This window comes from Delphinus delphis, chromosome 8 (assembly GCF_949987515.2).
Source record: "Delphinus delphis chromosome 8, mDelDel1.2, whole genome shotgun sequence".
Taxonomy (NCBI): domain Eukaryota; kingdom Metazoa; phylum Chordata; class Mammalia; order Artiodactyla; family Delphinidae; genus Delphinus; species Delphinus delphis.
The window spans coordinates 40,447,331-40,475,091 of NC_082690.1; the positions used below are offsets into that span (position 1 = coordinate 40,447,331).

Genomic DNA, 27,761 nt, shown 5'->3' on the forward strand with positions numbered 1-27,761 from the left:
AGGTAGATACATTGAGGCTCAGAGACGTTAAGTCACTTGCCCAAGGTCATAGAGCTGGTAAGTGGTGGTTCTGGGATTCAAACCCAGGACTACTGCCCTAGACCAGTAGTCCTCAACCCTGGCTAACCGTCAGCATCACCTGATGATCAGACTTCACCTCAGACCAATAAAATCATTATTTCTGGAAGTGGGCCCAGGTGCAAATGTTTTTTTACAAAGCTTTTAAATATAGGAAGTTCTAATGTTTCCATGGTTGAGCGCTACTGGTCTACTCCAACCCCTTCTCACATTGCAAATTGGGTAACAGTCTCATAGAGGAGAAGTTATCACATCCCAATCACATCCCAAAGCTAAAAGAGTTGGAACCAGAGCTCAAATGAAGAGTTTCCTAATCTTCATTTGCCCTCTGGCAGCTCACTTGGGGTTGGCTATTCTTCCACAATCTGTTGTACCGCATGGACCAGGCAAAGGCCGGGGGCTCGGCCTATACGACAGTCCTTGTGTGCCCCCTGGTGGGTTAAAATGGTAAAGAGCCGCTACCTTGGACAGTGCTTAATAGGTAGAAGGATGAAGAACTCTACAGGCCTGTGGCTTGTCTCATCAACGTGCTGCATGTAGGTTTATACAAGCCGGCTGTTAGCTGGTGGCGCTTTACATCATCCTTGTACTTGGAAGGAAGAAAACCACATCGTCAACACAAAAACACAACCACTCTGGATTTATACAGTGCCTTGCCTCTAAGACTTGCTATTCAAGGCCAATTTTAAGGCATATAAGGCACTCCCTCATCTAAGAACTCTGGGAGAAGTTTTTTTTTAATCTTTTATTAAGGCAGTAGAGTCTTGTGGTTCACCTCTGAGGCTTTGGAGTCAAACACACCTGAGGACAAGTTCTAGCTCCACAATTATTAATTTTATAAACTTTGGTTAGCCACACGGCTCAGTTTCACCACCTGTAAAATGGTCATTATAATGCCTAATTCATATAGTTGTTGTGAAGAGTTAATGTGTATGTAAAGTGCTTAGCACTGTGCCTGCAATGTATTAACCCCCCCTCCACCCTTATACACCACAAAAGGTTATTGTTACTATTACTGGAGTGGACCCATGGTGGGTGCATTTTTGCCCGGCCCGGACAAAACTCTCAAACAGGAAAAGACTGTGCTCTCTTAAACGATCTCTGCATTGGTGTCTGCTTCCCCTCATCCCTCAGAGAGAACCTTCTGCTCTCTGCTTCCCACTTCACCGCAGCCTTTCACACACTCTCTCCCCTGGGAGAAGAATCTGGAACTCCGAACTTTCCTGCATCGAAATATGCTCATCCCTGGGGCAGTCTTGTGAAAGGGAGAGAAGATGAGGAGAAACCAGCAATGGAAACTGAGAATGAGTGATGGATGCAACAGGAGAGAAACCAGGAGAGTGTTATCCTAGAGGCCACGTGGAGTGTCTCAAGATGGAGGAAATGACCAACTGGGTCAAATGCCGTGACAGGTCAGGGAAGGTGAGGACTGAGAATTGACCATCGGATTTAATAAAACGGAGGTCACTGGCCACCTTGACAAAAGCAATTTTGCTCTCGTGGTTGTGGTGAAATTCTGAGTGGAGTATGGAACTGGGTTCATTTTTCTGTAAAGAGGAGCAAAGAAATGGGGTGGGAGCTGGAGGGCAAATGTTTCTGTTTTAATATGGAAGAAATAAGAGTAGATTTACAATGCTGATGGGAATAATCCAGTGCGAGAGGGAAATTGATGATGCAGAAGGGAGAGGGAAGGATTGCTAAAGCAGTGTTCTCGATAGAGCAGAGGGAACGGGATTTAGTACACCAGTGGAGGGCCTTCCACAGGAGCGCAGACACAGTTTATTTATGATAATGAGGCGAGGGGCAGGGTCTATGCACAGAGATGCCCTTAGGTGGGTAGATGGGATGGTAGCCTGTGCAAGTTCTCTCCTCATGGCGTCTGTCTTTTCTGTGCAGTAGGAAGCAAGGTCGTCAATGACAGCAGTTGCTACTAAGTGAAATAAAATTCCCTAAGAGAAATAAAAATCCCTAAAAGAACAAATGAAATCTGAAAAAGAATATATATATATATATACATATATATCACTAAATCACTTTGCTGTACACTTGAAACTAACACAACATTGTAAATTAACTACACTTCAATTTTCAAAAAGAGAGAATAAGTGGAATATTCATTTTTAGAAATATAACTCAAAGAGTGATGGTGAAGTGGTCTACTGGGTAAGAGTCTTTGCTGAAAACCCTTAAATAATGAAATTCACGTGAAATGCCAACTGAAATCTGAGTAACATTAAACACACATGTGATGCTCTGAATGTTCTTTATTTTCTAACAACTATTTAAACCACTCAACAAAACGCTCTGTAACATAATTTGAGAAAACTTCTGCAAATTTTAGTGTAGAAAGTAGACCCCGTTTGCCTACCATCAAAACATCATGCAAACATTTATTTTCTTAGAAGCTATTTAGCTTTGTAGTATTACTTTCAGATGATAGTACATTTTAATTCCGTACACCACAATGAGCATTCACTTCAAGCAAGTAACCTTTAAAATAAAACAACATACATTTCTTTTGAACCATTTCAGATTCAGTTATTTGGGGTTTTTTTCTTTTCCGTAAGTTAAAACTAAACTGAATCTCCTTCCCCCAGTCACAGCCTCGAGCTCACGGCAGATTTGTACGAAGTACACCAATGACTCCTCAGAAACCTCCGCTAGGGATGCCCGTGGTTCGTGTCATCACAGGTAGAAGAGAGAATTGGCTAATTCCAAACTTGGTTCTTTATGAGTGCTTTGTGCCACCAGAAAGGTCAGCTTGTGTGCATACTGACACGGGGCTGGAACACTGATTAGGCCCTAAGGAGGAAAAAGTATTGGTAATGATTAAGAGGATAACTTCCTCTTCAAAGTGATATTTTTTTCCTGAGTTTTTTCATCCACTAGTTTTATACAAGATAGAATGTAAGTCAATTGGAAGCAAACTCAATCAACAAAGGGCACCCTTTCTCCTGGGAACTTAAATTCACTTAGCAAGATGGGAGAGCAGAGAGGGCCAGTCTGGCTTCCCGGTGCTGGGACCTGCGAGCCACATGCTTAGGGCTGATCTAAGTTTCCTACAATTTGATGGTCCAAGGGGCTCAGAGCAAATCTTGACTTTGGACTTGGTGAGCAGCTCTGGGCCTAACGTATAGGAATACAGAACAGAGCCAAGCCTGTTACTTTCCCACCAGACACAACATCTGAGTTGTCTTCAATTGCCTCATCTGTAACTTGGAAATAACAATACCCTGATTTCCTCCCAGGCTGGCATAAGAAAATGTATATAATAAAGTCTTCTAGAAAAATTATCAACGCTAATGCATTATAGAGTTACTGCTATTTTACGCCTATGATAGACTGGGTTTCATCCACTGTGGACTTAAGAAGTCATTCATTCATTCATTCATCCCTCCTTTGTGGAAAATCAGGCATTGTGCCAGGGGTTGGGACACCAAGGTGAATCGGGTGACAACTCCCTGGTAGGCACCTCGAGTACCACTCTGTACCTAAATAAACAGCTGTCACTTACTGGCCAGTTGTAGTAGAGGTGGCACAGTTTGAATGTGAGTCTCTGCATGTGGTCGGGCTTCAGGCCGTTGTCATCATAAATGACATTATAGTAGGTGGGATTAAGGGTTCCCCGACAGGCAACCCGGCTGATCAAGTAAAAGTCATACCTGAGGGGAAAAGAAGGACTGTGAGAAAGAAAGCTCGCAGAACAGGACCGAAACTGACCACACACAGTCAAAGCTTTGTTAAAAACGGATTTTCTAACAGACTTGCCATTCAGGCCGTGTTGCTCCTGAATCCACGATGGTGCCAAGAGGTGGGTTCTGCAGAGTTCGGCCTGTTTCCATCAAGAATCGTGGCATGCACTTCTTCCTGACCACGATCACTGACAGTTTGGGGCTTGGAACAAGAGAGGCAAAATAATAAATAAATAAATATGGAGAGAACTAAACCAAGCCATGCAACTTTCTATTTATTTATATATATTTTTTGGTAATCTTAAAATGAAATAAATTGATCAGCGAAACATTGCAAAACAAAGAAAAATTACCCCCAATCTCCCCTCCCCCAGAGACACAAACAATTTTTTAAATCAAGGATTGTCTTCATTTGTTGCAAAAGCGTGGTATGCTCAGTCATTTGACCAATTTATATCACTGAGGCGGGACAGGGGAGAATGGTTCACAGGACAATGAACTACAATCAGCACTTCTAAAGAAAGATTTTTCAGAATTATCCGTGGAGACAATACTTTCTTCCCATTAGCAATCATCTCTATTTTCACCTTCAGTCTTCTCAATTTCTGAATAGCAAAGGAAGAACCAGAAGTTCCTCTTATTCTTCAAATCAACGCTTCTGAATCCTGCAAAACACGCACCTGGGAGGATCGATGGACGGTCCACATACACATATGGGCCAAATGCTAAATGACCAAGTGTTAAGTCAGTATTTGGTAAAATCCAAATCCAAATCCAAATATTCCCATCATGGAAGAAACCTCTAGGATGCAAGGGTCACTGAAATTTCACTTTAAGTGTTTTAATTTTTTTTTTTTTTTTTTTGCGGTACGCGGGCCTCTCACTGTTGTGGCCTCTCCCGTTGCGGAGCACAGGCTCTGGACGCGCAGGCTCAGCGGCCATGGCTCAGGGGCCCAGCCGCTCTGCGGCATGTGGGATCTTCCCGGACCGGGGCACGAACACGTGTCCCCTGCGTCGGCAGGCGGACCCTCAACCACTGCGCCACCAAGGAAGCCCTAAGTGTTTTAATTATTTTAAAAATATATTATTAATGTTTTCAATCTTGAAACTTTTTAAAAGTTGATGTTATAGTGCAGGAGAACTAACTCCTTAGCACCGTCAGCTGCTAAATTTACTCCTGTGATCCCCAAATTGCATGGAGGTGATTCTTAATAAAATCTAACTAACCCAAGGTCAGCGGGGAATGAGAAATTTTGGCTTTGATATTTTGGATACAGCTAAAGGTGGTTCTGCCTCCAAACTATGATTCTCTCCCTCCTTTCTGATGGTTACTAATGAGGTCAAGGCTCAGCTCCTTTGGGGCTCGTGGCTGCGACACTTTGGTTGACAGTGGTGACGACGGTGTAACCCTACAGACCAAGCTCTATGCACAACAGAATAAGACGCTTTCTGAGGATTTTAAGAAGCCAATTTAAGATCGTCATCCTCCTCCATTTTCTAGTTCTAACATTTTTCTTGCACTTAACACTTGACACAGTCATGGAGGAAAATATACCAAGACACTGAATCTAGAAGTGTGACAGCAGAGCAAGGTACTTGGTGTTTAGCATGGTCTGATTTTCATATGTAGCCCAGCTTTCACAGCACACACACCACTCTCAGCACCTTCTGCAGACCTGAGCTGCACATCAGTGCCTGCAGGTCAGAGGCTTTTGCCCTGTGTCTTGATTTAGGCCTCAAAGTTGAAACCACAGCTTGTTTTTTCCCCTAGCATGTTAATAGGTGTGAAGCATCTTCACCTGCCAGCAGCCCTGCAGGCTTCCTGCTGAATCTCAGTGTCAGGCACCCTGGAGGATTCCTGCCTTCTTCTGGTGCCCCGACCCAGGGCCCCCAAAAGCTCATACCACCCAGACTATTTACGTAATACCATCCCAACTACCCTCCAATCTAGGGTTGGTTGTACTTGCATAATGCAGAAATGTAGTGAAACTTAACTGCATGGAAAAAAAAAAGAGATGCTGGCATATAGTAATTTTAATAGTTGCGATGAATATGCTAGAACTGGAAGTGGGGGAAGGATACTAATTTGATACCTGGTATTTGAACTTGCTTCTGTCACACTGCTCAGTAGCTGTGGAACTTCATATTCAATGAGTGTTCTTAGCTGACCATCCCCTACACCGTCACGGTACACAATTATCCGTCCTGGCAAACCCTGGTTATGCTTGTACCATCTGTTCAGTGCCCCTGCAGGATTTGGTGTTAGTAAGAAAAGAATGACTTGCTTGATGCCAACAAAGAATAACATTCCCATATATTTTAACATTTAAATAGCTTGCTAGTTCAGACCATGATAAGACAGGGTAATACCTAATTTGGGTTGTATTTGCAATAATATAAAAATGGATACCTTTCCAGAACATTCCTGCAACTCTGCTATTTAAGGAATCATTATGGTTTCTATGGCATAATGTATTCTCAAACTTAGCATCTCTCTTTAGTAAAATTTTAATATTTAAGCAATAAATTAAAATTTAATTCATGCAATAGACATACAAATTTCCCAAACCCATATTAATACTAATTTAGTTTCTTTAAATCTATAAATCCTCTCAATAAGGACAGACTGGATAATTTTATGTAAATTTCTTCTCTAATGAGCATAAATATGAAAACATAAGGAAACGACTTGGCTGTTCCTCTAAAAGCATCTCTTCACGTGGATTCACCCATCACTCTCGCTGACAATATGAACTCTGAAAATTTTCCACTCGCTCTAAGAAATTGCCTGAAGAGCAGAGGCCAGACAGTGACTCCTGCCCAACAGAGGCTTTTCATAACTGCTACTAAGGTTTTGAAGTGAGGGGAAAGTAATATGATAAAATATTTCTTTTCATGCATATACGGCACCATTGTTTTAGGAGAGTTTATTGCCCAGGAAATTCATTTGTTTGATAGAAGATGACCGTATATGTAAGCCCACTACCAAAATACGTCACCAAATTCACCTTTTTTGGAAACAAATATTTATGACCCCCCAAAGTTGATAGCTGGGACGATGCAAATCGGGGAGTGATTTGCACAGGTCACAATGCTAGGGAATGACCAAGCCAGATTCAGACCAGGGTTGGAAAGGGCATGGGAACCCCAGACCCCCTCTTTCTACTGCATCCCATTGTAAGGAGGGCACCCTCCCCATCTGCTGCCTTTCCCATCTTCTCCTGCCACGCCACACTTGATGTGTCAGCATCCCCATCCCAGTCCCAAAAGCTTCTCTCCTATTTCTAGACCTAATGCTGGTCTGTCATAATCCTTGCTCCTCCAGGGTAGGTTTATTCTGACCTTCAAACTGCTTGCAAGAGCCACCAGCAGCTACAGACTTTTTTTCCTCCTGGCTTTTAGTTTATCACACACAGACACAAATGTAAATAACAGAGTAACAGAGCCTGTCTGTTAGCTTGAGTCAGGCCACAACTTCAGGGTCTCCTACTGGGTGGCAGTCAACTCAGGCAGGCTTGAGAAGTCTGTTTCCACCTGTCTGGTCTGCTAGAGGCTTATGAATTTGGGGTCTGAAAGAACAGTGCTTGGAGCCCACCCCCATTGTTACACTTTTAGTACCAGTCATGAAAACTTTTAAGCAATCTGCAACATCAGCCGTTGTTCTCTGAAGCATACAGCGGGAGAACCATCTAAAGTAAGCAAAGAACAAAAGTAAAGTTCAGTTTCAAAATTTCTATTCTAAGCATGCATTAGTATTAAGAAATAGACATAAGTAAATTAATGTTCATAATTTTATATACACTGTATGATTACAATTATATTAAAATGCTCTCCCTCACTGCCCCCCCTCAATAAAATTTATTGATACGAGAAACTAAAGCACAGTGCTAGCATCAGACGTCTCTGGGTTCAAATCCTGGCTGGTATACTCACCAGCTATGTGACTTTTTTATGTGAACCTAAGCCTCAGTTTTCTCATTTGTGCCAAGGAAATTTATAAGATAGTAAGGTAGTTAGTACCTCATAGGGTTGTTGTAAAAATTAAACTAGATAATATATGTACTTAGCACAGCACTTGGTACATAATAAGCATTGATAAATAGAGACCACTACATTATTATTATAAGGGAATTTATTAGTTTAGCAGATCTACTTTAAAAATATTCAAAGATTTCTCAAGCATAAACTTCATTTCTATAGGTAAGCTTTTGGGAATTGAAATCTTAACATGATTAACTTATTTAGATTTCAGAAGCAAGTTCTCTTGCTCAAATTATTCATTAAAAGCACTTGGAAAATGAAGATCATGACTTAGTGGTATATATGTGTCCACATTATTCCAGTTCTCTAAATCTGTGCAATAATAATGATGCAATTAGAAATGCTGCTAACAAGCCGGAAGTCCCTTATGTGCTTGATTAAGGAAGTGACATACAGAACAGGGATCTCATACAACCTGGGCTGAAGTCAGGGGCACGCAGTTACATTGCTGCTTTTCCTGTCTCCCACAATCCCCAATATATACCTGATCACAATTTAGAGGAGTAAATCACATAGCTTAATTCTAGGAAGAAAACATTGTTCAAAACAGCCTCAAAACACATTGTTTAGTTACGAATATTGAAACACTTCAAAGAACTACAATTTAACATGTACTATGAGTCAATGCTTAATGTGTTATCCCTCATCCTTGCCTATGTTTTTTTTTGTTGTTTTTTTTTTTGCGGTACTGCTGTGGCCTCTCCCGTTGCAGAGCACAGGCTCCGGACGCACAGGCTCAGCGGCCATGGCTCATGGGTCCAGCCGCTCCGCGGCATGTGGGATCTTCGTGGACCGGGGCACGAACCCGTGTCCCCTGCATCGGCAGGCGGACTCTCAACCACTGCGCCACCAGGGAAGCCCCTTGCCTATGTTTTTAATAGCTGTGTAAACAACCACCACATCAAGTTTCTGTGAGCATTAAAAACAACAATAACAGCAAGCATGTCTTGAGCATTTACCGTAATAGGTAAGTGACAGATCAGGATATAAATCCAGGCAACCTGATTCTCAACTGCTTGACATCGTATATGTAAACTTCCTAGTATGGAGCCCAATACAGTGCAGGTGTTCAGAAAATAAATGCACAAGAATTTCTACACGGCCATCATTTGGGGAATATGATTTGCATACGAGCAATAGCTTGTCCTAATGTATGTATAAAAATAGTTTTTTAATGAACTACATTTTATCCCAATATTATCCATCACATTTATAGATGTAAGTATAATTTATGACCATAAGTGTCCATATTTTTAAAATGAGTGAAGAATACAAACTATTCCTTTCTGTAAAGTCTTTAGTTAAACCACAAGTAATAGTCTAAATAACTGAAGAATATGTTAGGGTAATTTTAAAAGTACCTGGTGATTCTGGGGTTAATACTGGCCACAAATCCAACCACCACCATTCCCTGGTTGAATGCATCTTTACAGACATCAATACCAACCACCATCAGGGACTTTAACTGTAAAATTAAAATTTTTCATGATTTAATGGAATGAGGTGTTTTCCCAAGCAATGATGTATTATGAAGTTTTTAAAAGACTGTCCCTAGTTATTGAATTATTGAAGTTAAGCTATGTGCCAGGGAGATCAAGGTCGAGATGAGGCAGATTATTAAACCAGAAACCAGAGAAACTTAAAGATGAAGGGAATAATAAGAACCTGCTTCAAAGAAAAACAAAAAGCAAAAAGATGGAGGGAACAATATAGTACATACTTTGCTTAAGAGACTCATTGTAATAGAAAATGGCCACCATCCTTTATGGGGGTGGGCAAGGGCCATCAGTGGCTCAAGAGATCCTGGTAAAGTGGCCCATCCATTTCTCCCCTGTCTCGAGGCTGAAGGAATCTGAAGGGAAATTCCATTCCCCATTCTTCAGCTCTCTAAGGAATCCTCACTTGTCTATGTCCTCCAGGAGGGGCAGCTGGGGGTAACCTTGTACATCCTGGTTAAGGGAATAGGCAACATTCCCTCATTCCTCACCCTCCTCACTTCCTCCCATGGTGGCCATAGCTCAGGAAAGAGGAGAAGATTTTCTCAGTTCCCAACACGACTTGGAGGTTTGTATCACAGGCTCTGCCGGTTCCCCAAGCTCTAGTGGGGGCGTCCCATCCAGGGTTCAAGGCTACTCTGCAAAGTATCACCCTGCTGAAAGCAGGTAAAGGCAGAGGCCATGGAGCACAGATTTTAAACCACGGCTGCGAGGCTCCAAATCAAGTGCCTCCAAGTCGATGCCAAACTAGATTCTCTTTCACGAAAGATTCTGTTATTAGCTTAACCGAAGCTCCATGAGAACAGGGGCCACGCCTCACCTTCTGGATACCCTCCCAGTGGCTGGTGTAACGGAGCCCAGAGCAGACAAACATACAACCCACCAACCCACCAAACAAAGCAAATATTTCTAGGATCACGTGAAAAGATCTCCTCCTACTTTGATTTAATTTTTAAAATTCATTAATAGATAGATTGATGACTAAAAGAAAAAGAGTGACGGTTCCTCACAGGGATCTCCACAGCCCACAGCTCGCCTCCGAGTTTACAGGTCATCTGCAAGGCAATCTTGGTGGCGATGCTCATCAACATTCCCTGTTTATTCAACGTCTGAGCAAGCACACACTGGCTGGGGACTGGGCAGTCGGAGCTCAAATATTTTTTAATGGAATCATAATAGCTATTCTGATTAGAAGGCAGAATACACATTACCTGAAAGTCAAAAAAAAAAAGAAAACAGAAGAAAAGAAAGTTCATTTACTTATGTTCAGAGGAAGCTTTAAAAAAACACGAATATATGGATGCAAACATCTTTTGCCCTTAAGTTCCCAAGAAGCAAATATTAACATCCCCACAGTTCTTCTCTTTTTTATTATTTTTTTTGTTTGGCCACACCACACAGCTTGCAGTATCTTAGTTCCCTGACCAGGGATTGAGCATGGGCCACGGCAGTGAAAGCAGCAAGTCTTAACCACTGGACCACCAGGGAATTGCCCCTACAGTTCTTCTCTTAAATGGCCTTTAAAGAGCAATGAATCTAAGCCATTTGAAATGCCTTCTCATCAGCCATCCACTCTGCAAAGCCTCCCTCCAACCCTACCACTTCCCTTGGCTCTTCCTTCCTCCTTGCTTCTCTGCCAATCTGATTCTGCCAGTCTCCTCAAATTCCCTTCCATCCTAGCTCTTCCTCCAGCTGCCTCCCTTACTGCAGTGATCCTTCCCTGTAGCTCTCCAGCTATCATCCCCACTGCCTCCTCCCCAACTTCATCCACAGATAAGCAAAGTGGAGAATTAGCTTAAATTGTGGTCTTTTTCCCATTAGGCGCTGGACAGGCAAAATAAAATGAAGAAGCAACAACACATTTTTTGTTAACCTGGACTTGAGTGTAAGGTATGAGGGGAGGGAAAATAAAGAAAAAGAAGCTTCAGGTGCTCTGGTATTTTTAAATTCCACCCTTCTCTCTCACTGCCTCTACTTCCCATCAAGTACTTCCCTCACAGAAGGACCTCTCCTGGCCTAACTCCATTTCCTTCCTATGTTTTATTCTCTACTTTCAAAACACCCAAATTACAGAAAAGATAGGCACTGTCATAATTAACAGAGAACAACATGATTTTTTTCACCTATAGGACTGTTCATTATCATAATGTCAAGGGCTAAAATTATTTACACTTAATTATATAAAGTTGGGAAAAATATTTTTAAATTATCAGCAAAATTCTCTTAGGGGGGTTTCCTGCCTTCCATCCCATGAGTCTGGGGCTAAGCAAGGTAGGTGGAAGAACAAGGAATAGCCCAATGGGGACCAGGACCAAAAGAAGGTGGGAGTCAAGTGAGACTGGTAACACACCACGGATAAAGAAGCAAGTATGTGGAGAATAATAAGGGCCATGTTTCTCACTATTAGAGAGATGAGGTACAAATATGGAAAGGGGGAACACTTTCCTGTGGGACTGGGTTGCAACTGGAGGCGTGAACACGTTTTTAATCTTTAAAATTTTAATAAAATATTTTAACATATACATAACTACATACAGTAATAAAATGGATGCAAGTGTGTATGTATATATATGCACACACATACATATACATATTTCTTAGCTTTGCCCATTGGGAAAGCCTAGGGCCAGTGACACCCCAGTAGCAAATAAACACACCCAGCGCCCAGATCTTGGTTTCTAAATACTGTTCTCTACCAAAAGGAATCAGGGCTCATTGGGAAAACATATGATTCTAGAGTTCGACAGCAAAACTTAGATTAACCTGGAATGTCTTATTGTGCCAGACAGTAAGGAATTGTTCCAAGAAAGCTGGGAAGGTGTCAAAAAGACACACAAGTCAGCTTGAATGGGGCTCCCACTGGCAAAACCAAGGACAATTTGGATATCGAAATAAATAACAGTAGTGATAGACTATAAGCTGGTAAATAAAATAGGAATCCATGAATCCATACTGATGTAAATAAGTGAACAAACAAACAAATGGGAAGAAGAGAAAGCTCTTCCTTATAATGCCAACTAATAATTATAGAAGGAAGTACAAAATTAGAAAGCCACCATTTGGCCACCATCAGAGTAGTAATGGATTCAGACAAGAATTATCAATGGATTCTAAAACTAGTAGGAAAAGTCTGATGAAGAACAGGATATTTTCATAGTCTCAAAGTATCTCCCTACCAAAAAAATAAAGAAAAAAACCTGATTAATTACAAAGAGAAAAAGTGTAACTTTACAATGGAGAAAATTGACACAAACCATCTCAATCAATGGAGTCCCCCCTGGTAAGATGCAGTAAGAACACAGAATCATTGCTGTGATACTCCTGCCAAAAGTGCATAACCTGAATTTAATCATAAGGAAACATTAGACAAACCCAAATTGAGGGACATTATATAAAATAACTGGTTTATGCTCTTCAAAACTGGAAGGTCATCGAAGTCAAGGGAAAACTAGGGAACTGTTACAGACTGAAGGAGAGATGAAAGAGACAGGGGAACTAAGGGCAACATATTAGATCCTTTTAACAGAGAAGACATTTGGGGGACAAATGGAGAAATATGCGTGGAGTCTGTGGATTAGCTAGTTGTACTGCTCCCTGATTTTGATGGTTGTTCTATGGTTCCATAGGAGAGTGGCCTTGTTTGTACGAAATGTGTGCAAATGTATTTTTTAAAAGGTAATGGGCATCACTCCTGTAACTTACACTCAAATGGTTCAGGAAAAAAATTGGATAGATAGGAAGGGAGGGAGGGAGGGAGGGAGGGAGGTGGAAAATGATAGAAAATCATAAATAAAATGTCAAAAATTGGGGAATCTGGGTGAATGATATATTACAGTTCTTTGTACTATTCCTGCAACTTTTCTGTTAGTTTGATTTTACTTTTTAAAGTGAAAAATAAATGCTCTTAGGATGATAACTTCCTGTATTGTAACATCCTTACGGGCCATTTTTTGTGGAAACAAAGAGATAGCTAAGCTGCTTTGCATGCACTATGAATAGGAAAGTTGGGAGTTGGGATGAATGAGCTAGGGGGGTCAGACAGGAGATGGGACAGAAAAGCACTGCAGTACTGTGGGAGACTGAGAGAACATTTCCAAGAAATAGGAATGATTGAGAGATTTTTTAAGAAAGGGATGTCAATTTTAACTTGTCTGGAATGTTGACATGTGATATAACCATGCCTTGGCCCCAAACCCTCAGCAAAGTCAGATACATCACACACACACACACACACACAGGACACACACATACATCAACACACACACACATAACACACACACACACACACAATACTTTGGGAAATGAAGCAATTGTAGGTGTCCCTCAGGGTGATGCAATGCAGGAGGAAAAGGCACCCATGAAAGCGGGCAAGAATTCAGAGGAGGCAGGGACATGGGGCCATAGGTGACATGGAGACACTTAAACCTTCCAAGAATCTCCTGAAACAATGGGGAGAACACAGGGTGCCCCAACACTTATGGGATAAGATGGGAGTCAATTTATCTTAAATCTTGAGTGAAAGATGATCCTCCCAGTAAGTTGGAAAATATGTAGACATCCAAGAGGCTGATACAGGAGTAACAAAAAGTATTTAAAAATTAATATTAGAAACATGAAAGGAAAACAAAATATTGATCAAAATATCAAGATAAATACTTTCTTGGGTGCTTGGGGAAATGCACAGCAATTTGCAAACATATCATGGGAGAACATGTTCAAATTCCTTCTTTCAAGGCTATTAGATATGAAGAAAAATTAAAATTATACCTCAAGAATTATCCTATACTTACCAACTGAACCTCAGGATCAACATATTTCTGTATAGCGTGAAGAAATGCAGCTGGATTTTCTTGTATTTTTATGCTACAGAAAAAAAATTAATTTTGAAAATGCATAGTTCCCTTCTTAGTAGCACATAATCATATAGAACTAAAAATAATATTAGTTGATTTTTATAACAGACTATAATTTGAGGAAAAAATCATTAAAGTGAAAGCTTTTGAGTCTAAACTTGCTTCTCCCACACGTGATACACCAGCAACATTTCATTACCATTTTTATTAACTTAAAAAAATAGTTTGGTGAAAAATGAAATTTTCTCCATTGTATAGAGTCCCTACAGATGCTATTTGAACAATTCTGTTGTTCAAAATGGAGTTGAAAGTGAACTTCTGAAACACAAGTCTCAATATCAAATGACTGAAACAGAGTTCAAGTTAAACTGGGATTAACAATTCTCTAATTCTGAATCTCCCTGGGAACTTTAAAATAAAAATCATTAGGTCGATGAGATCAAGATGTTCAGTTAATCTGTATGATTTATACTAAAACCTTCCTTTTTTCCTTAATGGCACACTGTGTGGAGCCTGGAATATTTAGCCATAATCAATCAATCAGTGGACAAGTATCAATACTTATCAATTATCAGTTCTGTGGTTACATTATATTAGGGGCCAGATGCTACAGAAAAAAATTGCCAAGGAGAAGAATTTTTAGATCTGTTTTCTTGACATAGGTTCAGCCTCTCATATGTAAATATAATGGGACTTTCCCAATACCCAGTGGCCTTTTGAAAGTTGACCAGCAGGTGGCAGGACCACTGTCTGCCGCTTGCGGGTTCCAACAGGAGTGGCCAGCAACGTTGTTTCAGATGGAAGAAAACTACACATATAAATCTAGTAAGTAAATGGATACTTCATAGGGAAAAAAAAGGATGGACTAAAATATGAGCTTTCAAATAAAACAGGCCAAGGACCGAACACGGGCATGGGCTTGTTGGAATTTGGGTGAGAAAGAGCCTATGATGCCAGCCCAGGTTCCGGGACCGTGGCTTCTTTCATGAATCTTTTCCTGCCTTATTACCTCACGGGTTAAGAGAAATTAGAGCAGGTGAAACTCAAACCAGGCGATTTGTTAACAGATTTGGTAAGAGAAGAATCCTATACTACAGTGTAAAATGAGACTTTGGGAACAGCTATGGTTTTCAACAATGCTTATGCTGCTGATGTAATTAATTAGTAACCATATGTTTAAAGAATAACTTCCCACCCTGCCAATTTAGGACATTTGCACCTCCACTACAACAAAGAAAAAGAAGTATCTGTTGCTCTTTTTTATGCATAGCGAGCTCAATGAAGTAAGGTATGACCAATTTTACGGCTTTTCTAAAGCAAAACAATATTCGACTTTGAGCGTGGCTGTATGTGAATGGATCCCTTATTAAATTGAAAGCATCATATTCATCTCATCCCATGCAAATAGCATAGTATTTAGTATGTAGTAGCAGATACTCAATAAATGTTCAAAGGTTAAATGAATGACCTGGTTCTATCAGAAACTAACTAGATGACTAATCTTATGCTACAGGAACAGAATAAGAAAAGCTTATTTCAGATCTATTCTTACATTAAATTTTAAAACATAAAATCTATCAAATAAGTCAGGAAATGCAGCATTTATTTGTTAATATCCTGTTTGCTGTTCAGTTTTATAAGTAAGTGATATGGAAGAATTAAGAAAAGAAACTGAGGAGGCACTATATGGATTTATTAAGGATTTATACCCCAACTAGTACTGGAAAGACGCTGAGCTAATGAGAGTACTGCCTAGGAAGAACTATGAAAATAAAGTTTTATAAAGACCAACATAAAATACATTTCAACTGGATAAAAATTTAATCATTGCCAAATCTATCTACTTATAACTGCTTGGCATTCTACGTTAGGAAACTTTACTGACATTAAAAAAAAAAAACACTTTTGTAAATATATCAGCCGTCATCTCCGATCTTTTAACCAAACCAAATTAATATGTGAAAAAAGTTGGGATGATTTTCTGCATCTTCTCACATTTTGGGGTGGTTCACATTAAATCCTATGGGCCTTCCAACTCTTCTCAAGCAGTTCAAAAAGCTCTCCGTCACACGTTCAGCTCTGTTGCTACACATAACCAACCATTTATTCAAAGACTGCGCACTTAAAATCTTGCAAGTTCGCATATCCTTGGACCAGTCAGCCGCAGACACAGGTTGACACTGAGAAAAATAATGATTGTGAAAGGGTTGAACAAATTTACTCAGAGAACAATTAAATAAAAAAGACAGTGTGGAAATAGTTCATATTTGTCATAACAGAACTATTTAGTACAGTCTGCTATTCTCAGACTTAAAACACAGATACAAGCACTGCACATCTGAACACAACACATGTGCTTCCTGGGAGTGGACGTAGCTCGGCATCATCCCAGGTTAGCCGTTCCTTGCCTGCAGATCCTTGGCAAGTCCCTTTACTTCACGGGGCTCTGCTGTGGGCAAGGAAAGGTGCCTGGTTCAAATCTCTAGGTTCCCTTCCAGCTCTAAAAGTCTACGACCTTTACTATGAATGTAAAAGCCAGGCTACTGGCTGTCCAGTTTGGTCTCTTTGCTTTAGGTACCTAGATATCTCAAATAGAAAATGCTGATGACTGACACAATGCAGGTCATCATACTGAAACTAACAAACCCTACAATTAAAGACTATACATTATGCCAAGAGTAGATACGTCTAGGAGCAAAGTTGAGGCCAGGACACAAGCTCCTTTCTCATTCTTTGGAAGGTTCCCCAGATGACCAGGAAAAACAAGCTCCCTGCCTTGAAGAGGGGAGACTTCAGACTGGTCCCTAGCCTTCTGTTTATATCCATGGACTGGAATCAAATGGAAATGTTCTTGGTGTGGTAAACCAGGAAGAGTCACTGTTAGAATTTAAAAAAACACTGCAATCTAATCTCTTGCTACTGAAAGTGTTGCCTTGTAGCAGCATGGTTATCTCCCGAGAGCTCGTTAGAAATGCAGAGTCCTGGGCCCAATCCCAGACCCACTGAATCAGAATCTGCATGTTAACAAGTTCCCCAGTGATTCATCTGCACATTACCGTTTAAGAAGCATTCCAATTCCCTTGTTTTACAGGTTCCAAAGACATGGCTGAAAAGGGTGATGGAGCCAGTTGGTGGCACTGAAGGTTTAGAATACTGCTCTTGTCTTTGCAACCAGGGCCCTTTCCAGCAAGCACTCTGACTTCCAGGCCCCAGCCAATCTCACGGTGGCCAGGCAGGGACTCAACTTCAGGAAGCAACCTTAGCCTGAGAATGTAGGGGAAGGGCTAGGCCTCCATAAAGGCTTCTGTCTGGAGCTAGGATTCGTTCCTTCCCTTTACAACCAGTGTGAAGAGAGCCACAGCTCTCTCACCTACACTCCTAACCGTTATGGGCCGGCAGGGGGCCCAGGACAAATGGCCACGGGCCACTCTGAAGCCTGTGAACCTTTAGTGTACTCAGTTCCTCAAACCCAATTTCCAGAAAGCAGGATCAGCTGAGAAGTCGAGGACACAGCCACCTCTAGCCCACCCACCATCGCCTCTAGGAGGCGGGTTCTCCACCTTAGTGCCCCTTCTCCTATGGAGACCTGTTTCCAGGCCGAAAAATGCAAACAAATCTCTGACAAGTATGACTCGACCTAGAGATGATGAGACAGACCATTTTAAATATTTCCCATCTCACTTCACGTGTGGAACCGAAACTGAGCTTCTCTTTACTGACTCCTGAACAAGATCTTAATGGGGGTCTACATTTTAGGACTTGACAAAGTTTTGTTTTGTTCTGCTTTTAAAGTAGTTTTTCTTCAGCTTCTCCAATAAGGGTTTCAGTTGCTTGGATAGATTATCAAAAAGAAATGATGAGAAAAATCTCCATTCTGCCAACAAAAAACCATTCGCTTGCTCAGTCGTTAGTCTTGATATGTTGGCTTACTTATTGTATCAAATAAAGGCAAGAAAGTGCCTTTAAAAATGAAATGTAATTGGCTTTAAAAATGGGCAAAACAGAGGGGAAAAGTAGAAAGAGAATGTGCAATTTTTGCATAAAATAGGTTCATCTTTAAATGGAAGCCCCGAAGAAGCAATGATTTGTCTCTCCAGGTTTCAGAGTGCCTCTCCGCCCAAATGCCGTGGCTGGGATGGGCTCTGTGCAAACTTCTTCACGTTTATGCCAACTGAGCAGCATTTTACTCTGGGGGAGAAAAAACCCTGAGGTATCAGGAAATATGGTCTATTGGAATTAATCTTCAGCAGTTAAAAGAATTTTCTCAGGTACCATAGATTTTTTTTTTAAGTGATGTAAGAGTACTACAACACGCAATAATAGGTTGGCATGTTTTGATTGCAATGGCTTGAAATACCATTTTCTAACTCATCTTTAAATGTGACACCACATCACAGTGACTGACCTAAATTATGTCCGCTGGGTGCCGCGAAGCCTTTCAAAAGTACACTCGGATTAAAAAGGAAAACAGAGGGACCTGGAGGTTTAGAACAAAGGAAAGGCAGGGACATGGCCATGGAAAAACCAAATGAATATTCTAAGCCCACTAGTCATTCTGGCATATGATCAAACTGACACACATTCAAGAAAATACTTTTAAATGAAAATAAAATCACTGCACTTACTGTGTGGTCTTGTATTATTATATTTTCTGAAGGCACAACCCGGCCAGTCAGAGACATCTGGCATCCAAAATGCAGACCCCAGGTCTCCAGCTCAAAACGGGCATCCTTGTTTCTGTTGATAGAGTTGAGTTTTAAATCATTAAAGGGCTTACTTTCTAAAGAATTTTAATCATTAGAGATAAAATTACAACTTAATTATTCGGACTGATTTTTTTAGGGCTCCTGACTTCTATTTCTACTCACCATTGTTTTTGCTGCTCAAGAGAATTATAGGAAGACTGCACCCATGGGGGACAGGCAGGGATGGAAAGGCTCTCAGTGTGGCTCACTGGTTAGCAAAATGGGACTTTGAGCCAGACAGACCAGACTTCAACTCCGAGTGCTGACATTTAATAACATGTGATCTTCAGCAAACTCTGAAATCTTTTAAAGCTGTGGTTTCCTTATTGGCAAAAGGTAGGACTAACTGACTACTTCACAGGGCTGATGTAAAAATTAAACATGACAATACATGGACAGTGCTACCACACTGCCTGGTACATGTTAAGTGCTCAATAAAGGTGAGATATCATTGCTGATGACAAACTTATCACTAAAGAGATACTGTGAAGCGTCTGGATGTGGAGATGTCCCTGTACCTCTGGATATCATCTGCGAGCCTGGCCAGGCGCTGCTGCCTTCCCAGAGGACTGAGGCGCGTTTCTTCAGCCACAGCCTTCATCAGCCGGAAATCAGATGTTGCCTCGCCCGGCAGCCCTATTCAACGTGAATGAAAACAAAGTGAAAAATGGACAGTCCTTGATGTAACCCCAGCCTGTCTCAGGCACAGGGTAATAAAAGTTTTCACTTAAACTGAATCAGATTCACCGTCTGGATAGCACCATCTGACAGCAGTGCAAGCCACGTGTCATTTAAAATTTTCTGTAGTAGCCACATTAAAAAAAAGCCAAAAAGAAACAGATGCAATTATTCAAATAGTATATATTACTTAACTCAATATATCCAAAATATTATCATTTCAACATGCAGCCAATATGAAAAATTTGTCAATGAGGTAGTTTCCCTTTTCTTTTCATACTACGTCTTAGGCATCCAGTCTGTATTTGACACTTACAGCACTTCCCCAGCCAGTCCCTCAGTCGCACTAGTCATGTGTCAAGTGCTCAGTGACCACGTGTGGCTAGAGGCCACCGTGGGGACTGTGCAGACCTGGGATGTCCTAGTACCACTAAGAATGGGCATCCCTCCCTGCAGGGATGATGTCCTTGTTAACTTTTCTAATCACGAAAGAAATACATACACATGATAACTGATCCGAGCAATACAAAGGGTAAAAAGTAGAAAGTCCACCCTTAGTCTCACCCTGGTAATCAGACGAGCATGATTAAAAGCACCTGAGACAGTTACTCAGCTTCTACTAGAGAGCGAAGATTACCTTGAAGCTTATGCAAAAAGAAAATAAGGAGCATTTTGGCACCACTCAAAGAATATACCTGAAGAAAATTAAATCACGTGGCTTCTTAGCCTAGTGAAGTTCAAAAAATGCGGAAGAACAGCTTGGTTTTAGGAAAACATCTGGGGACCATTTTAACATCAAATTAACAAACAGAATACACGAGATAAAGGAAATAGATAGCTTTCACCGTGCTGAGCAACTTCCAAAGAGCACTCTACCCTTCCACTTCCTCTGTGATGAAATAAATAACTTAAGGTTCATCCTCCATGGGTTAAATTAGTGCTCCAGCACTCAGCTAACTTAAGGAGGCTCTACCCACCGCAAAGTATCAGGAATCTGTGACTGAGAGCCTGACAGCATATAAAACGTAAACATCACCTGTTAGAAAGCAGAGCTCGGGGATCAGGTGGGCCATCCGAACCTCAGCGTCATCATTTCTCTTGCTTTTCAACAGACTAACGAGCACTGGCTGGTTTAGGTCAGATAAGGTAATATCATATTGCTGTAGGATGCAAGATTAATGAGGGAAAAGTTAATATGGAAACACTGTAAAACGAGCATCCTTGCTTATGAGCAGCAAGGTAATCCCCAAATGAATAGATAAGCAAAACCATTCAATAGAGGAAAAAAAGTTCCTACTAATCCGTATGGTTACGTACTCATTTCTACTTCCTTCCTAGGACCTATCTCTTATATCTCAGGGTCAGTTTCATGATTTTATTATCTTTTATAATGCAATACTGTTGTTTTTTTTTCATTCATTTCCTTGCTCTCTTCTGAGTTTCATCCAGAGACAGAATAGCCTTCAGCTAGCTCCATCCATAATGCCATGACCCCACTGCAGCATTTCCACCGTTGGAGACTGAGGCAGACTGCCCCATGTATAACTAACTGGTTCTAAGCGCCTGTGCTCATTTGGAAAATACCTATACACAAGTTGGAGGCAAGGGTTATATTGAGTCAATCTCAGATTTCCCAAAAGGGCACGACTGTCCTTCATTCCTAGGATAGTATGACGCTATAGGGAAACAGCTTTGAACTCCAACAAATGTAAATCTGATCCCCAGCTCTTCTGTCAGTGCGTACGTGGACTGTGACACTGGGGAAGTTACTTACCTTTCCTCATCTATGACATGAGGAGAACGGTAGCTCAGAGGTGTCCCATGTAAACCACTAGCGTGGTGTCTGGTTTATAATGAGTCCTCAGCAATCATTAGTTCCTACCCCACCCCCTTTCCCTTTGTAAACTTGAATTTCAACATTCTCACCTTGCCACGAGTTCATTTACCTTCCAACGGCAAAGTTTCCAATGAACACTCATTCCCAGTATAATTTACTCAATACTGATGACAGAACAACTGGAATTATAATTTACCAACTGCCTGGCGACTATATGACACTGACATCAATAATTATAATTAAGGAAGCTAGCAGTGAGTGCTTCTCTATTCAATTAGGACTTTAAGTCATTAAAAACAATTCAGGAAATGTGATCACTGCAACAATGCTATGGCTGAAAAGCCTGGAGAAGGTTTCACAGAGAGTTTTTATATGTGACCTCATTAATTCACATCTCGTGCTTGCTATATTCCAGGAACAGCGGGGGATACAAAGATAAAAGAGGCACAGTTCCTACGTTTACACATAACTACATTATCTACAAAGCAAAGTAGACCAGTAGCACAAATAATATATGCTAAGCACTTATATTTTCCCTCATTTAGTCTTTTTTTAATGGATGTGTACTATGTTTTTTTTTTAACTGAAGTGTAGTTGATTTACAACGTTGTGTTAGTTTCTGGTGTACAGCAAAGTGATAGTTATACAAACACACACACACACACACATACGTATTCTCTTTCAGATTCTTTTCCATTATAGGTTGCTACAAGATATTGAGTGTAGTTCCCTGTGCTATACAATAGGTCCTTGTTGTTTATCTATTTTATATATAGTAGTGTGTATCTGTTAATCCCAAACTCCTCATTTATCCCCCACCCTTTCCCCTTTGGTGGCTGTAAGTTTGTTTTCTATGTTTGTGAGTCTATTTCTGTTTGGTAAATTAATTCATTTCCTCCTTTAATCTTAACCACGATGAGTCAAATACTATCATCATCCCCTTCACTGATGAGGAAACAGCATCAGAAATTAAGTAACTTTCCCAAGGTCCCATAACTGTAAATTAGCACAGCCAGGATTCATCCCTTAAGACCTGGGAACCTCTGCTTGTTACACCACTCAGGACTGGGTCCCTCGCAAGGAGTAGGGAACAGGGTGGTAGTGAAAACAATTTCTGGCTGGTAAATCAGGGAAGGCTTCGTGAAGGAAGTAGAATCCAAGAGAGAACCTTGAAGAAAACGTGGGAGTATTACAAGTTCCAGGAACAGCTCAAGCAAAAGTGGGACATGTTCCAGGAAGAGGATATTCCATTTACCTGGAACATGGCCAGGAATTCTACCCACTAAGCTGTGTCATCAGCTGAACTTTACTCTCTCCCGTGCCCCAATTTTCTTAGCGTTTGAAAATATTTTTCATGATAAGATAAAATAGAGAAATATAAAGGTCAATATCAAGATGTCTTCCACTTTGAAAGTTGACTGCATAATAATTAGCATTCCTTTCCTAGGACAGAGAGGAGGACATTCTAGAAATTGGCACCATTTTCTTTTTCTCCCTAATATATATGCAGTGAACCACAACTCATTACACAGGAAAGTGAGTGGGATTTTATCATGATTCCCTTTTCAAAATGTCACGGGTCCTAAAATACATCAAAGAAAAATGAATTTAACTGTGCAGAAAAAAAAATGTTTAACAAACTTTGTGTCTGATAAACGAACACTTATGGAGCACATTTTCTGCACAAGACGCTTTGCCAAATGTCAAATGCCATCTGTGTTCTGTAAGGAAGACGTGTTCTGGAAGCAGTGTGGAATGTTCTACAAGTGCTCAGGGAAGAGAACAGCTAGCTCTTCTGTGAGTGTGAGAGGGAGCAAAGTCAGAGAGGACTTCACTAACGAGATGACATTTGACCTTGAAGAGGAAAGGTACAGTGAGGCTTTATGCCAATGTCTCTTGAACATGAGCGAAGGCTGAGTGACAGCAAGTAGACTGGGGTGATGGCAGCATGGGGTGCGTGGTGGGAGTGCCGTGAGAGATGAGGTCAAACTGTGTGATGCTACAGTTGAAGAAAGGAAGTGCTCATCACCTGCAGGAACTGGACTAAAAGCTCTGCGTGGACGATTCAGCGCTTACACAACTGAACGAGGAGGTGACGGTAAAGATGAGGAAGGACCAAAATGTCTTCCTCAGAGGCAGAATTCCCAAGGAGAGAGGAAAGTGGGAAAGACAACGAATTCAGTTTGAATTATGTTAGTGTGAGATGCCTGCAGGATATTCATGCAAATACAGTCTGAAACGGAGATGAGGATATAATTTAGGAATAAGGGCAAGGCAAAAATACCATATTTGAACAATCTCAAAATATGAAGCAAAGATCCTCTGCAAGGGGACCACGGTGAATAATAGCATTTAATGTCTGGAGGAAATGAAGAAGGAAGATGTCAAAAGAGGCTGAGAAAGAACCACCTGAAACCTAGCAGAGAACCACCAGGGATGTGCGGAGGGGCCACGGAAGAAGAGTTCAGCTCAGTGGGAGTGGTTACTAGTGTCCAAAGCCACCGAAAGCCCCTCCGAAGAAGAACAGTAGCGGAATTTGACCTTGGAGGGCTATTTCCATAGCAGCAGAACCGGGTACCAGACTACTGAGGCTTCAGGAAGGAAGAACTGAAGAGGTGTTTGGAGCTAGTTTAGACAACCTTCTAAAGAAATGAGCTAAGGAGGAAAAAGAGATCGCTTTTCCTGAAGGTATAGAAAGGTCAAGGCAGGGTTTTTGCTTTCTGGTTTTGTTTTTAAAACAGTGAGATTTTGGAGACTGAAATACGACTGCACATTAAAGAGAAGGCACCTCTGAAAGGAACTGAAGTTGGATGGTGGGGATGAGGAAATTGTCATCACTGTGAATCAAGCTCCCAGAGTCAGCAGGAGATTCCATCAGTAAATGTTTGAGTACCTACTACATGCCACCCTGGGCATCCAGAAATCAAGAGCTCAGCGCTGAGGAGGGGAGTCAGACCACTCGTGTCCTTTCTGTGATAGTCGTCTGCAGCTAAGTGCAGGGAGGGGACCCGGGGGAGAGCATCCTAGGGCTCCCTTAAGAGCTGACTGCTGAGCTGAGTACTGAAGGGTGTTCAGTGACCGGCTGGCTATGAGGGGGCATCAAGGAAGAGGAAGCAACATGTGTGAAAATGCATAGGGGGGTAACTGACTCGAGGAACCACGAATGGTGGGCACAGCAGAACCCAAGAGGAAACAGGGGATGGTAAGTGATGAGACTCAAGAGACAGGGAGGGGCCAGATCATAAAGGACCTGGGGAATTCTGCCCAAGAGCTTAGATCTGACTTCTAAAGCAACAGAGAGCCATGGGAATATTTTAAGCGGGGAAGTGACGTTATCAGATATGTTTTAAAGGAGGTAACTCAGACTACAGGAAGGACCACAGGAGACAGGATGAGGGTCTGAGCCAATACAGGAACGGTGGAGATGGAGGGGAAGGGACAGGTCAGAAAATTATGTCAGAGGCAGACTCAGCCCGACAGACTGGGGGACTTGTTGGATTGGAAAGGAACAGGGACCCTCTTCTGAGCTAAGCAGAAGGGAGATGAGGATGAAGGAAGACAAGTCCCACCTGCTTGTAGTAATCCACATAGGTGATCTCGGTGCCATCCCGCTTCTGGAAGGTGTGTGTGGGCTTCACTGACCAGTCAATGTCATCGATGCGATAGGTTTTGTTATTGTATCTGGTAAAGGCAAGAAATCTTTAAGTTCTTTTCCCAAATCCTACAAGGTAAGTGGCTCTTTCACTATACTTTTTTTTTTTTTTTTTTTTTGCGGTACGCGGGCCTCTCCCGTTGTGGAGCACAGGCTCCGGACACGCAGGCCCAGCGGCCATGGCTCACGGGCCCAGCCACTCCGCGGCATGTGGGATCTTCCTGGACCGGGACACAAACCCATGACCCCTGCATCGGCTGGCGGACTCTCAACCACTGCGCCACCAGGGAAGCCCTTCACTATACTTTTAATTCAAAGTATTATTCTCAAGAATTTCAGAAATTATGAAAGATAATAACTCAAGAATAGCCACTTTAAAAAAAAAAAAGGATCAGCTCTTATCTGAGAAGAGCATTAATTAACTCTTCGTTCACAGGAGGACCTCTACCAGTGGGAGAGTCATTAGACCACCAGGTGCTTTTCTCACTGAGATACACTGCCACTTCAGGTAAATCATTCTTAAATGTTCAAAGGCTGAAGCATGGCTCAAAACTTTCCCATCAGCTTCTGGTGCCACTAAGATTTTCTGAACTCCCAACTAGCGCTTCTGATAAAAAGCACCCCAAGCAGGCTGATGGACCACCCAATTCTGGAAGCCTGCTTCCTCTCCCATCTAGGGCTGGCCTGGGCAAAACTGCAAAGCAGGTCGGCTGAGATCTTTCTAAGCTCTTTCTCCCCTTCATCAGGTACCGTGTGGCCTGGAACATTCTCTCATGCCACCGCAGCCTTGGGACAGAAACCTCCTTGTGAGGTTTCTTCTGGGCTCTGGGTACCTTGCAGGGTGACTCTGAAATAGTGTGATAACTTAATCCATGAAGATCATGACAGGAGAATAAGGGGGCAGCGTGGAATTCAATCCGCACCACCTCTCTACTCTGTAACCCAGAAAGACAACTTCAAGTGGAAATTCCAAGCCAGACTAGAAGACTAGTGCGTCCTCTAAAAGAAGTGTCCCTGGACCAGCAGCTGCATAGGCGGGGCTTTTTGGTCCTCACGAAGTCACCTAACTGCCCGTGTCCCATTCAGTTGAAATGTGCATTGATGACAGATGTATACACAGACAAACCTAGAGACTTGAAAGGTCTCAGCCTTGACGGCCTCATAATCTTACAGCAGAGATGAGACACGGACCTGATGTTCTGTCCTGTTGTTACTGAATCAGACTTGGGTCTGCTCACCCACGCACAGTAAAGCCAGTCTGCTGACACACTGGGTTGTGGTGAAGGAAATGTGCATCAGATACTGTTCTTTGGGTACTTCAGAGAGGAGCTAAGAAAGAGGATATGGGGCAGAAGTCTGCCTGGGAAGGCCCCATAGGGTCCTGCTTGTTTACACTGTGATGTAATAAAATGAAATAAAATGGCTCTAAAGAGGTGGCTTACAAACACTGGACTTTGGGAAGTGCCTGGCGGTCCAGTGGTTAGGACTCCGAGCCTCCACTGCCGAGGGCGCGGGTTCAAATCCCCTGTCAGGGAACTAAGATCCTACAAGTCGCATGGTGTGGCCAAAAAAAAAAAGAAAGAAAGAAAGAAAAAAGAGCACTGGGTTTGGGGAGCAGCACAGGGGCAGGAACTGAATAATTCCAACTGAATGGACAGGTGGAAGGTGGAAGCTTCAGAAAAGCAGTAACATTTGAGCTGGACTTTGTGGGAGCAGAAATCTAAAAGGCAGAAATGGGGGTGGGGGAACCAGGCAGAGGGGCTGGAGCAGCAAAATGCAGACCACTGGCGGTTAGGGGAGAGGGTACAGCAGGAGGTAAGGAAGGACCAGGTCAGACTGTGGACCACCAAGCATGCCCCTCGAGGAAGCCTGCACTCTAGACAATTGAGAACGGTCAGGTCTGTAACAGGTGAGTAGACTGATCAGGTCTGGGCTCAGGCCAGTGCCCTGTTCCCACACGGGATACATAATGCATTCTCTAGAGAAGAGTCTATTTAAATGCAGGCTTTTACCTTGTAATGACAATGAGCCCAATCAGCTGTTTCTCACACGTCTGGGTAAAGCAGGACATGCCAGTTTTGTGGCAGAGATCCGTCATGAATTCTAGAACAGTCTCATTCCTGAGTATCTTATAACTCACGTCAGCACAAAACAGGAGCTTGCTTTCGAAATGTGACACAGAAACGGCAAACCCAGGCCAAAGGGACAATCTTCAAAATAAATAAATAAATTGTAATAAATAAAATTTTTTTAAATGTTTTAAATGTTATATCAGGAAAACAATAAACATTTTAAAATGGCGACTTTACATTCCAATTCTCTAGATTTCATGAAACAATTTTTCTTTAATCTGATTTCTTTCAGTGGCTGACTTAACACTTCAGTTATTTCCAGCTGGAGTGTCTTTAAACATATATTTAGGATAAAATACATTCCTGTAGAGCTGCATTGTTTTGACCTTGATACTACTGACATTTGGACTGGAAAATTCTTTGTCAGGGGCTCTCGTGTGCATTGCAGGATGTTTAGCAATACCCCTGGCCTCCACCCACTAGATGCCAGTATCAGCCCCCAAACTGTGACCACCAAAAATATCTCCAGACATTGCCAAATGTCCCCCTGGGGAGCAAAATCGCCTCTGGTTGAGAGTACACCTGTAGGATTAAAATGTTTATGGGGGGATCCATCC

The 27,761-nt window shown here is 41.8% G+C and overlaps 1 protein-coding gene across 1 annotated transcript in view; it reads right to left on the reverse strand.

Moving 5' to 3' along the window:
* Positions 1-2,438: 2,438 nt before the first annotated feature.
* The window catches only part of PIWIL4 (piwi like RNA-mediated gene silencing 4), a 41,132-nt gene continuing 15,809 nt past the window's right edge, over positions 2,439-27,761 (reverse strand). Inside the window, exons 7-20 of the mRNA XM_060017224.1 lie at positions 27,085-27,282; positions 24,990-25,101; positions 20,620-20,743; positions 19,424-19,541; positions 18,786-18,897; positions 16,156-16,340; positions 14,098-14,170; positions 10,318-10,518; positions 9,173-9,276; positions 7,389-7,459; positions 5,864-6,017; positions 3,847-3,972; positions 3,593-3,740; positions 2,439-2,880 (exon numbers count right to left, since the gene is read on the reverse strand). Coding sequence (XP_059873207.1) covers positions 2,764-2,880; positions 3,593-3,740; positions 3,847-3,972; positions 5,864-6,017; positions 7,389-7,459; positions 9,173-9,276; positions 10,318-10,518; positions 14,098-14,170; positions 16,156-16,340; positions 18,786-18,897; positions 19,424-19,541; positions 20,620-20,743; positions 24,990-25,101; positions 27,085-27,282 — 1,843 coding nt within the window. The 3' untranslated portion in view covers positions 2,439-2,763. The remainder of the gene's footprint in view (positions 2,881-3,592; positions 3,741-3,846; positions 3,973-5,863; positions 6,018-7,388; positions 7,460-9,172; positions 9,277-10,317; positions 10,519-14,097; positions 14,171-16,155; positions 16,341-18,785; positions 18,898-19,423; positions 19,542-20,619; positions 20,744-24,989; positions 25,102-27,084; positions 27,283-27,761) is intronic.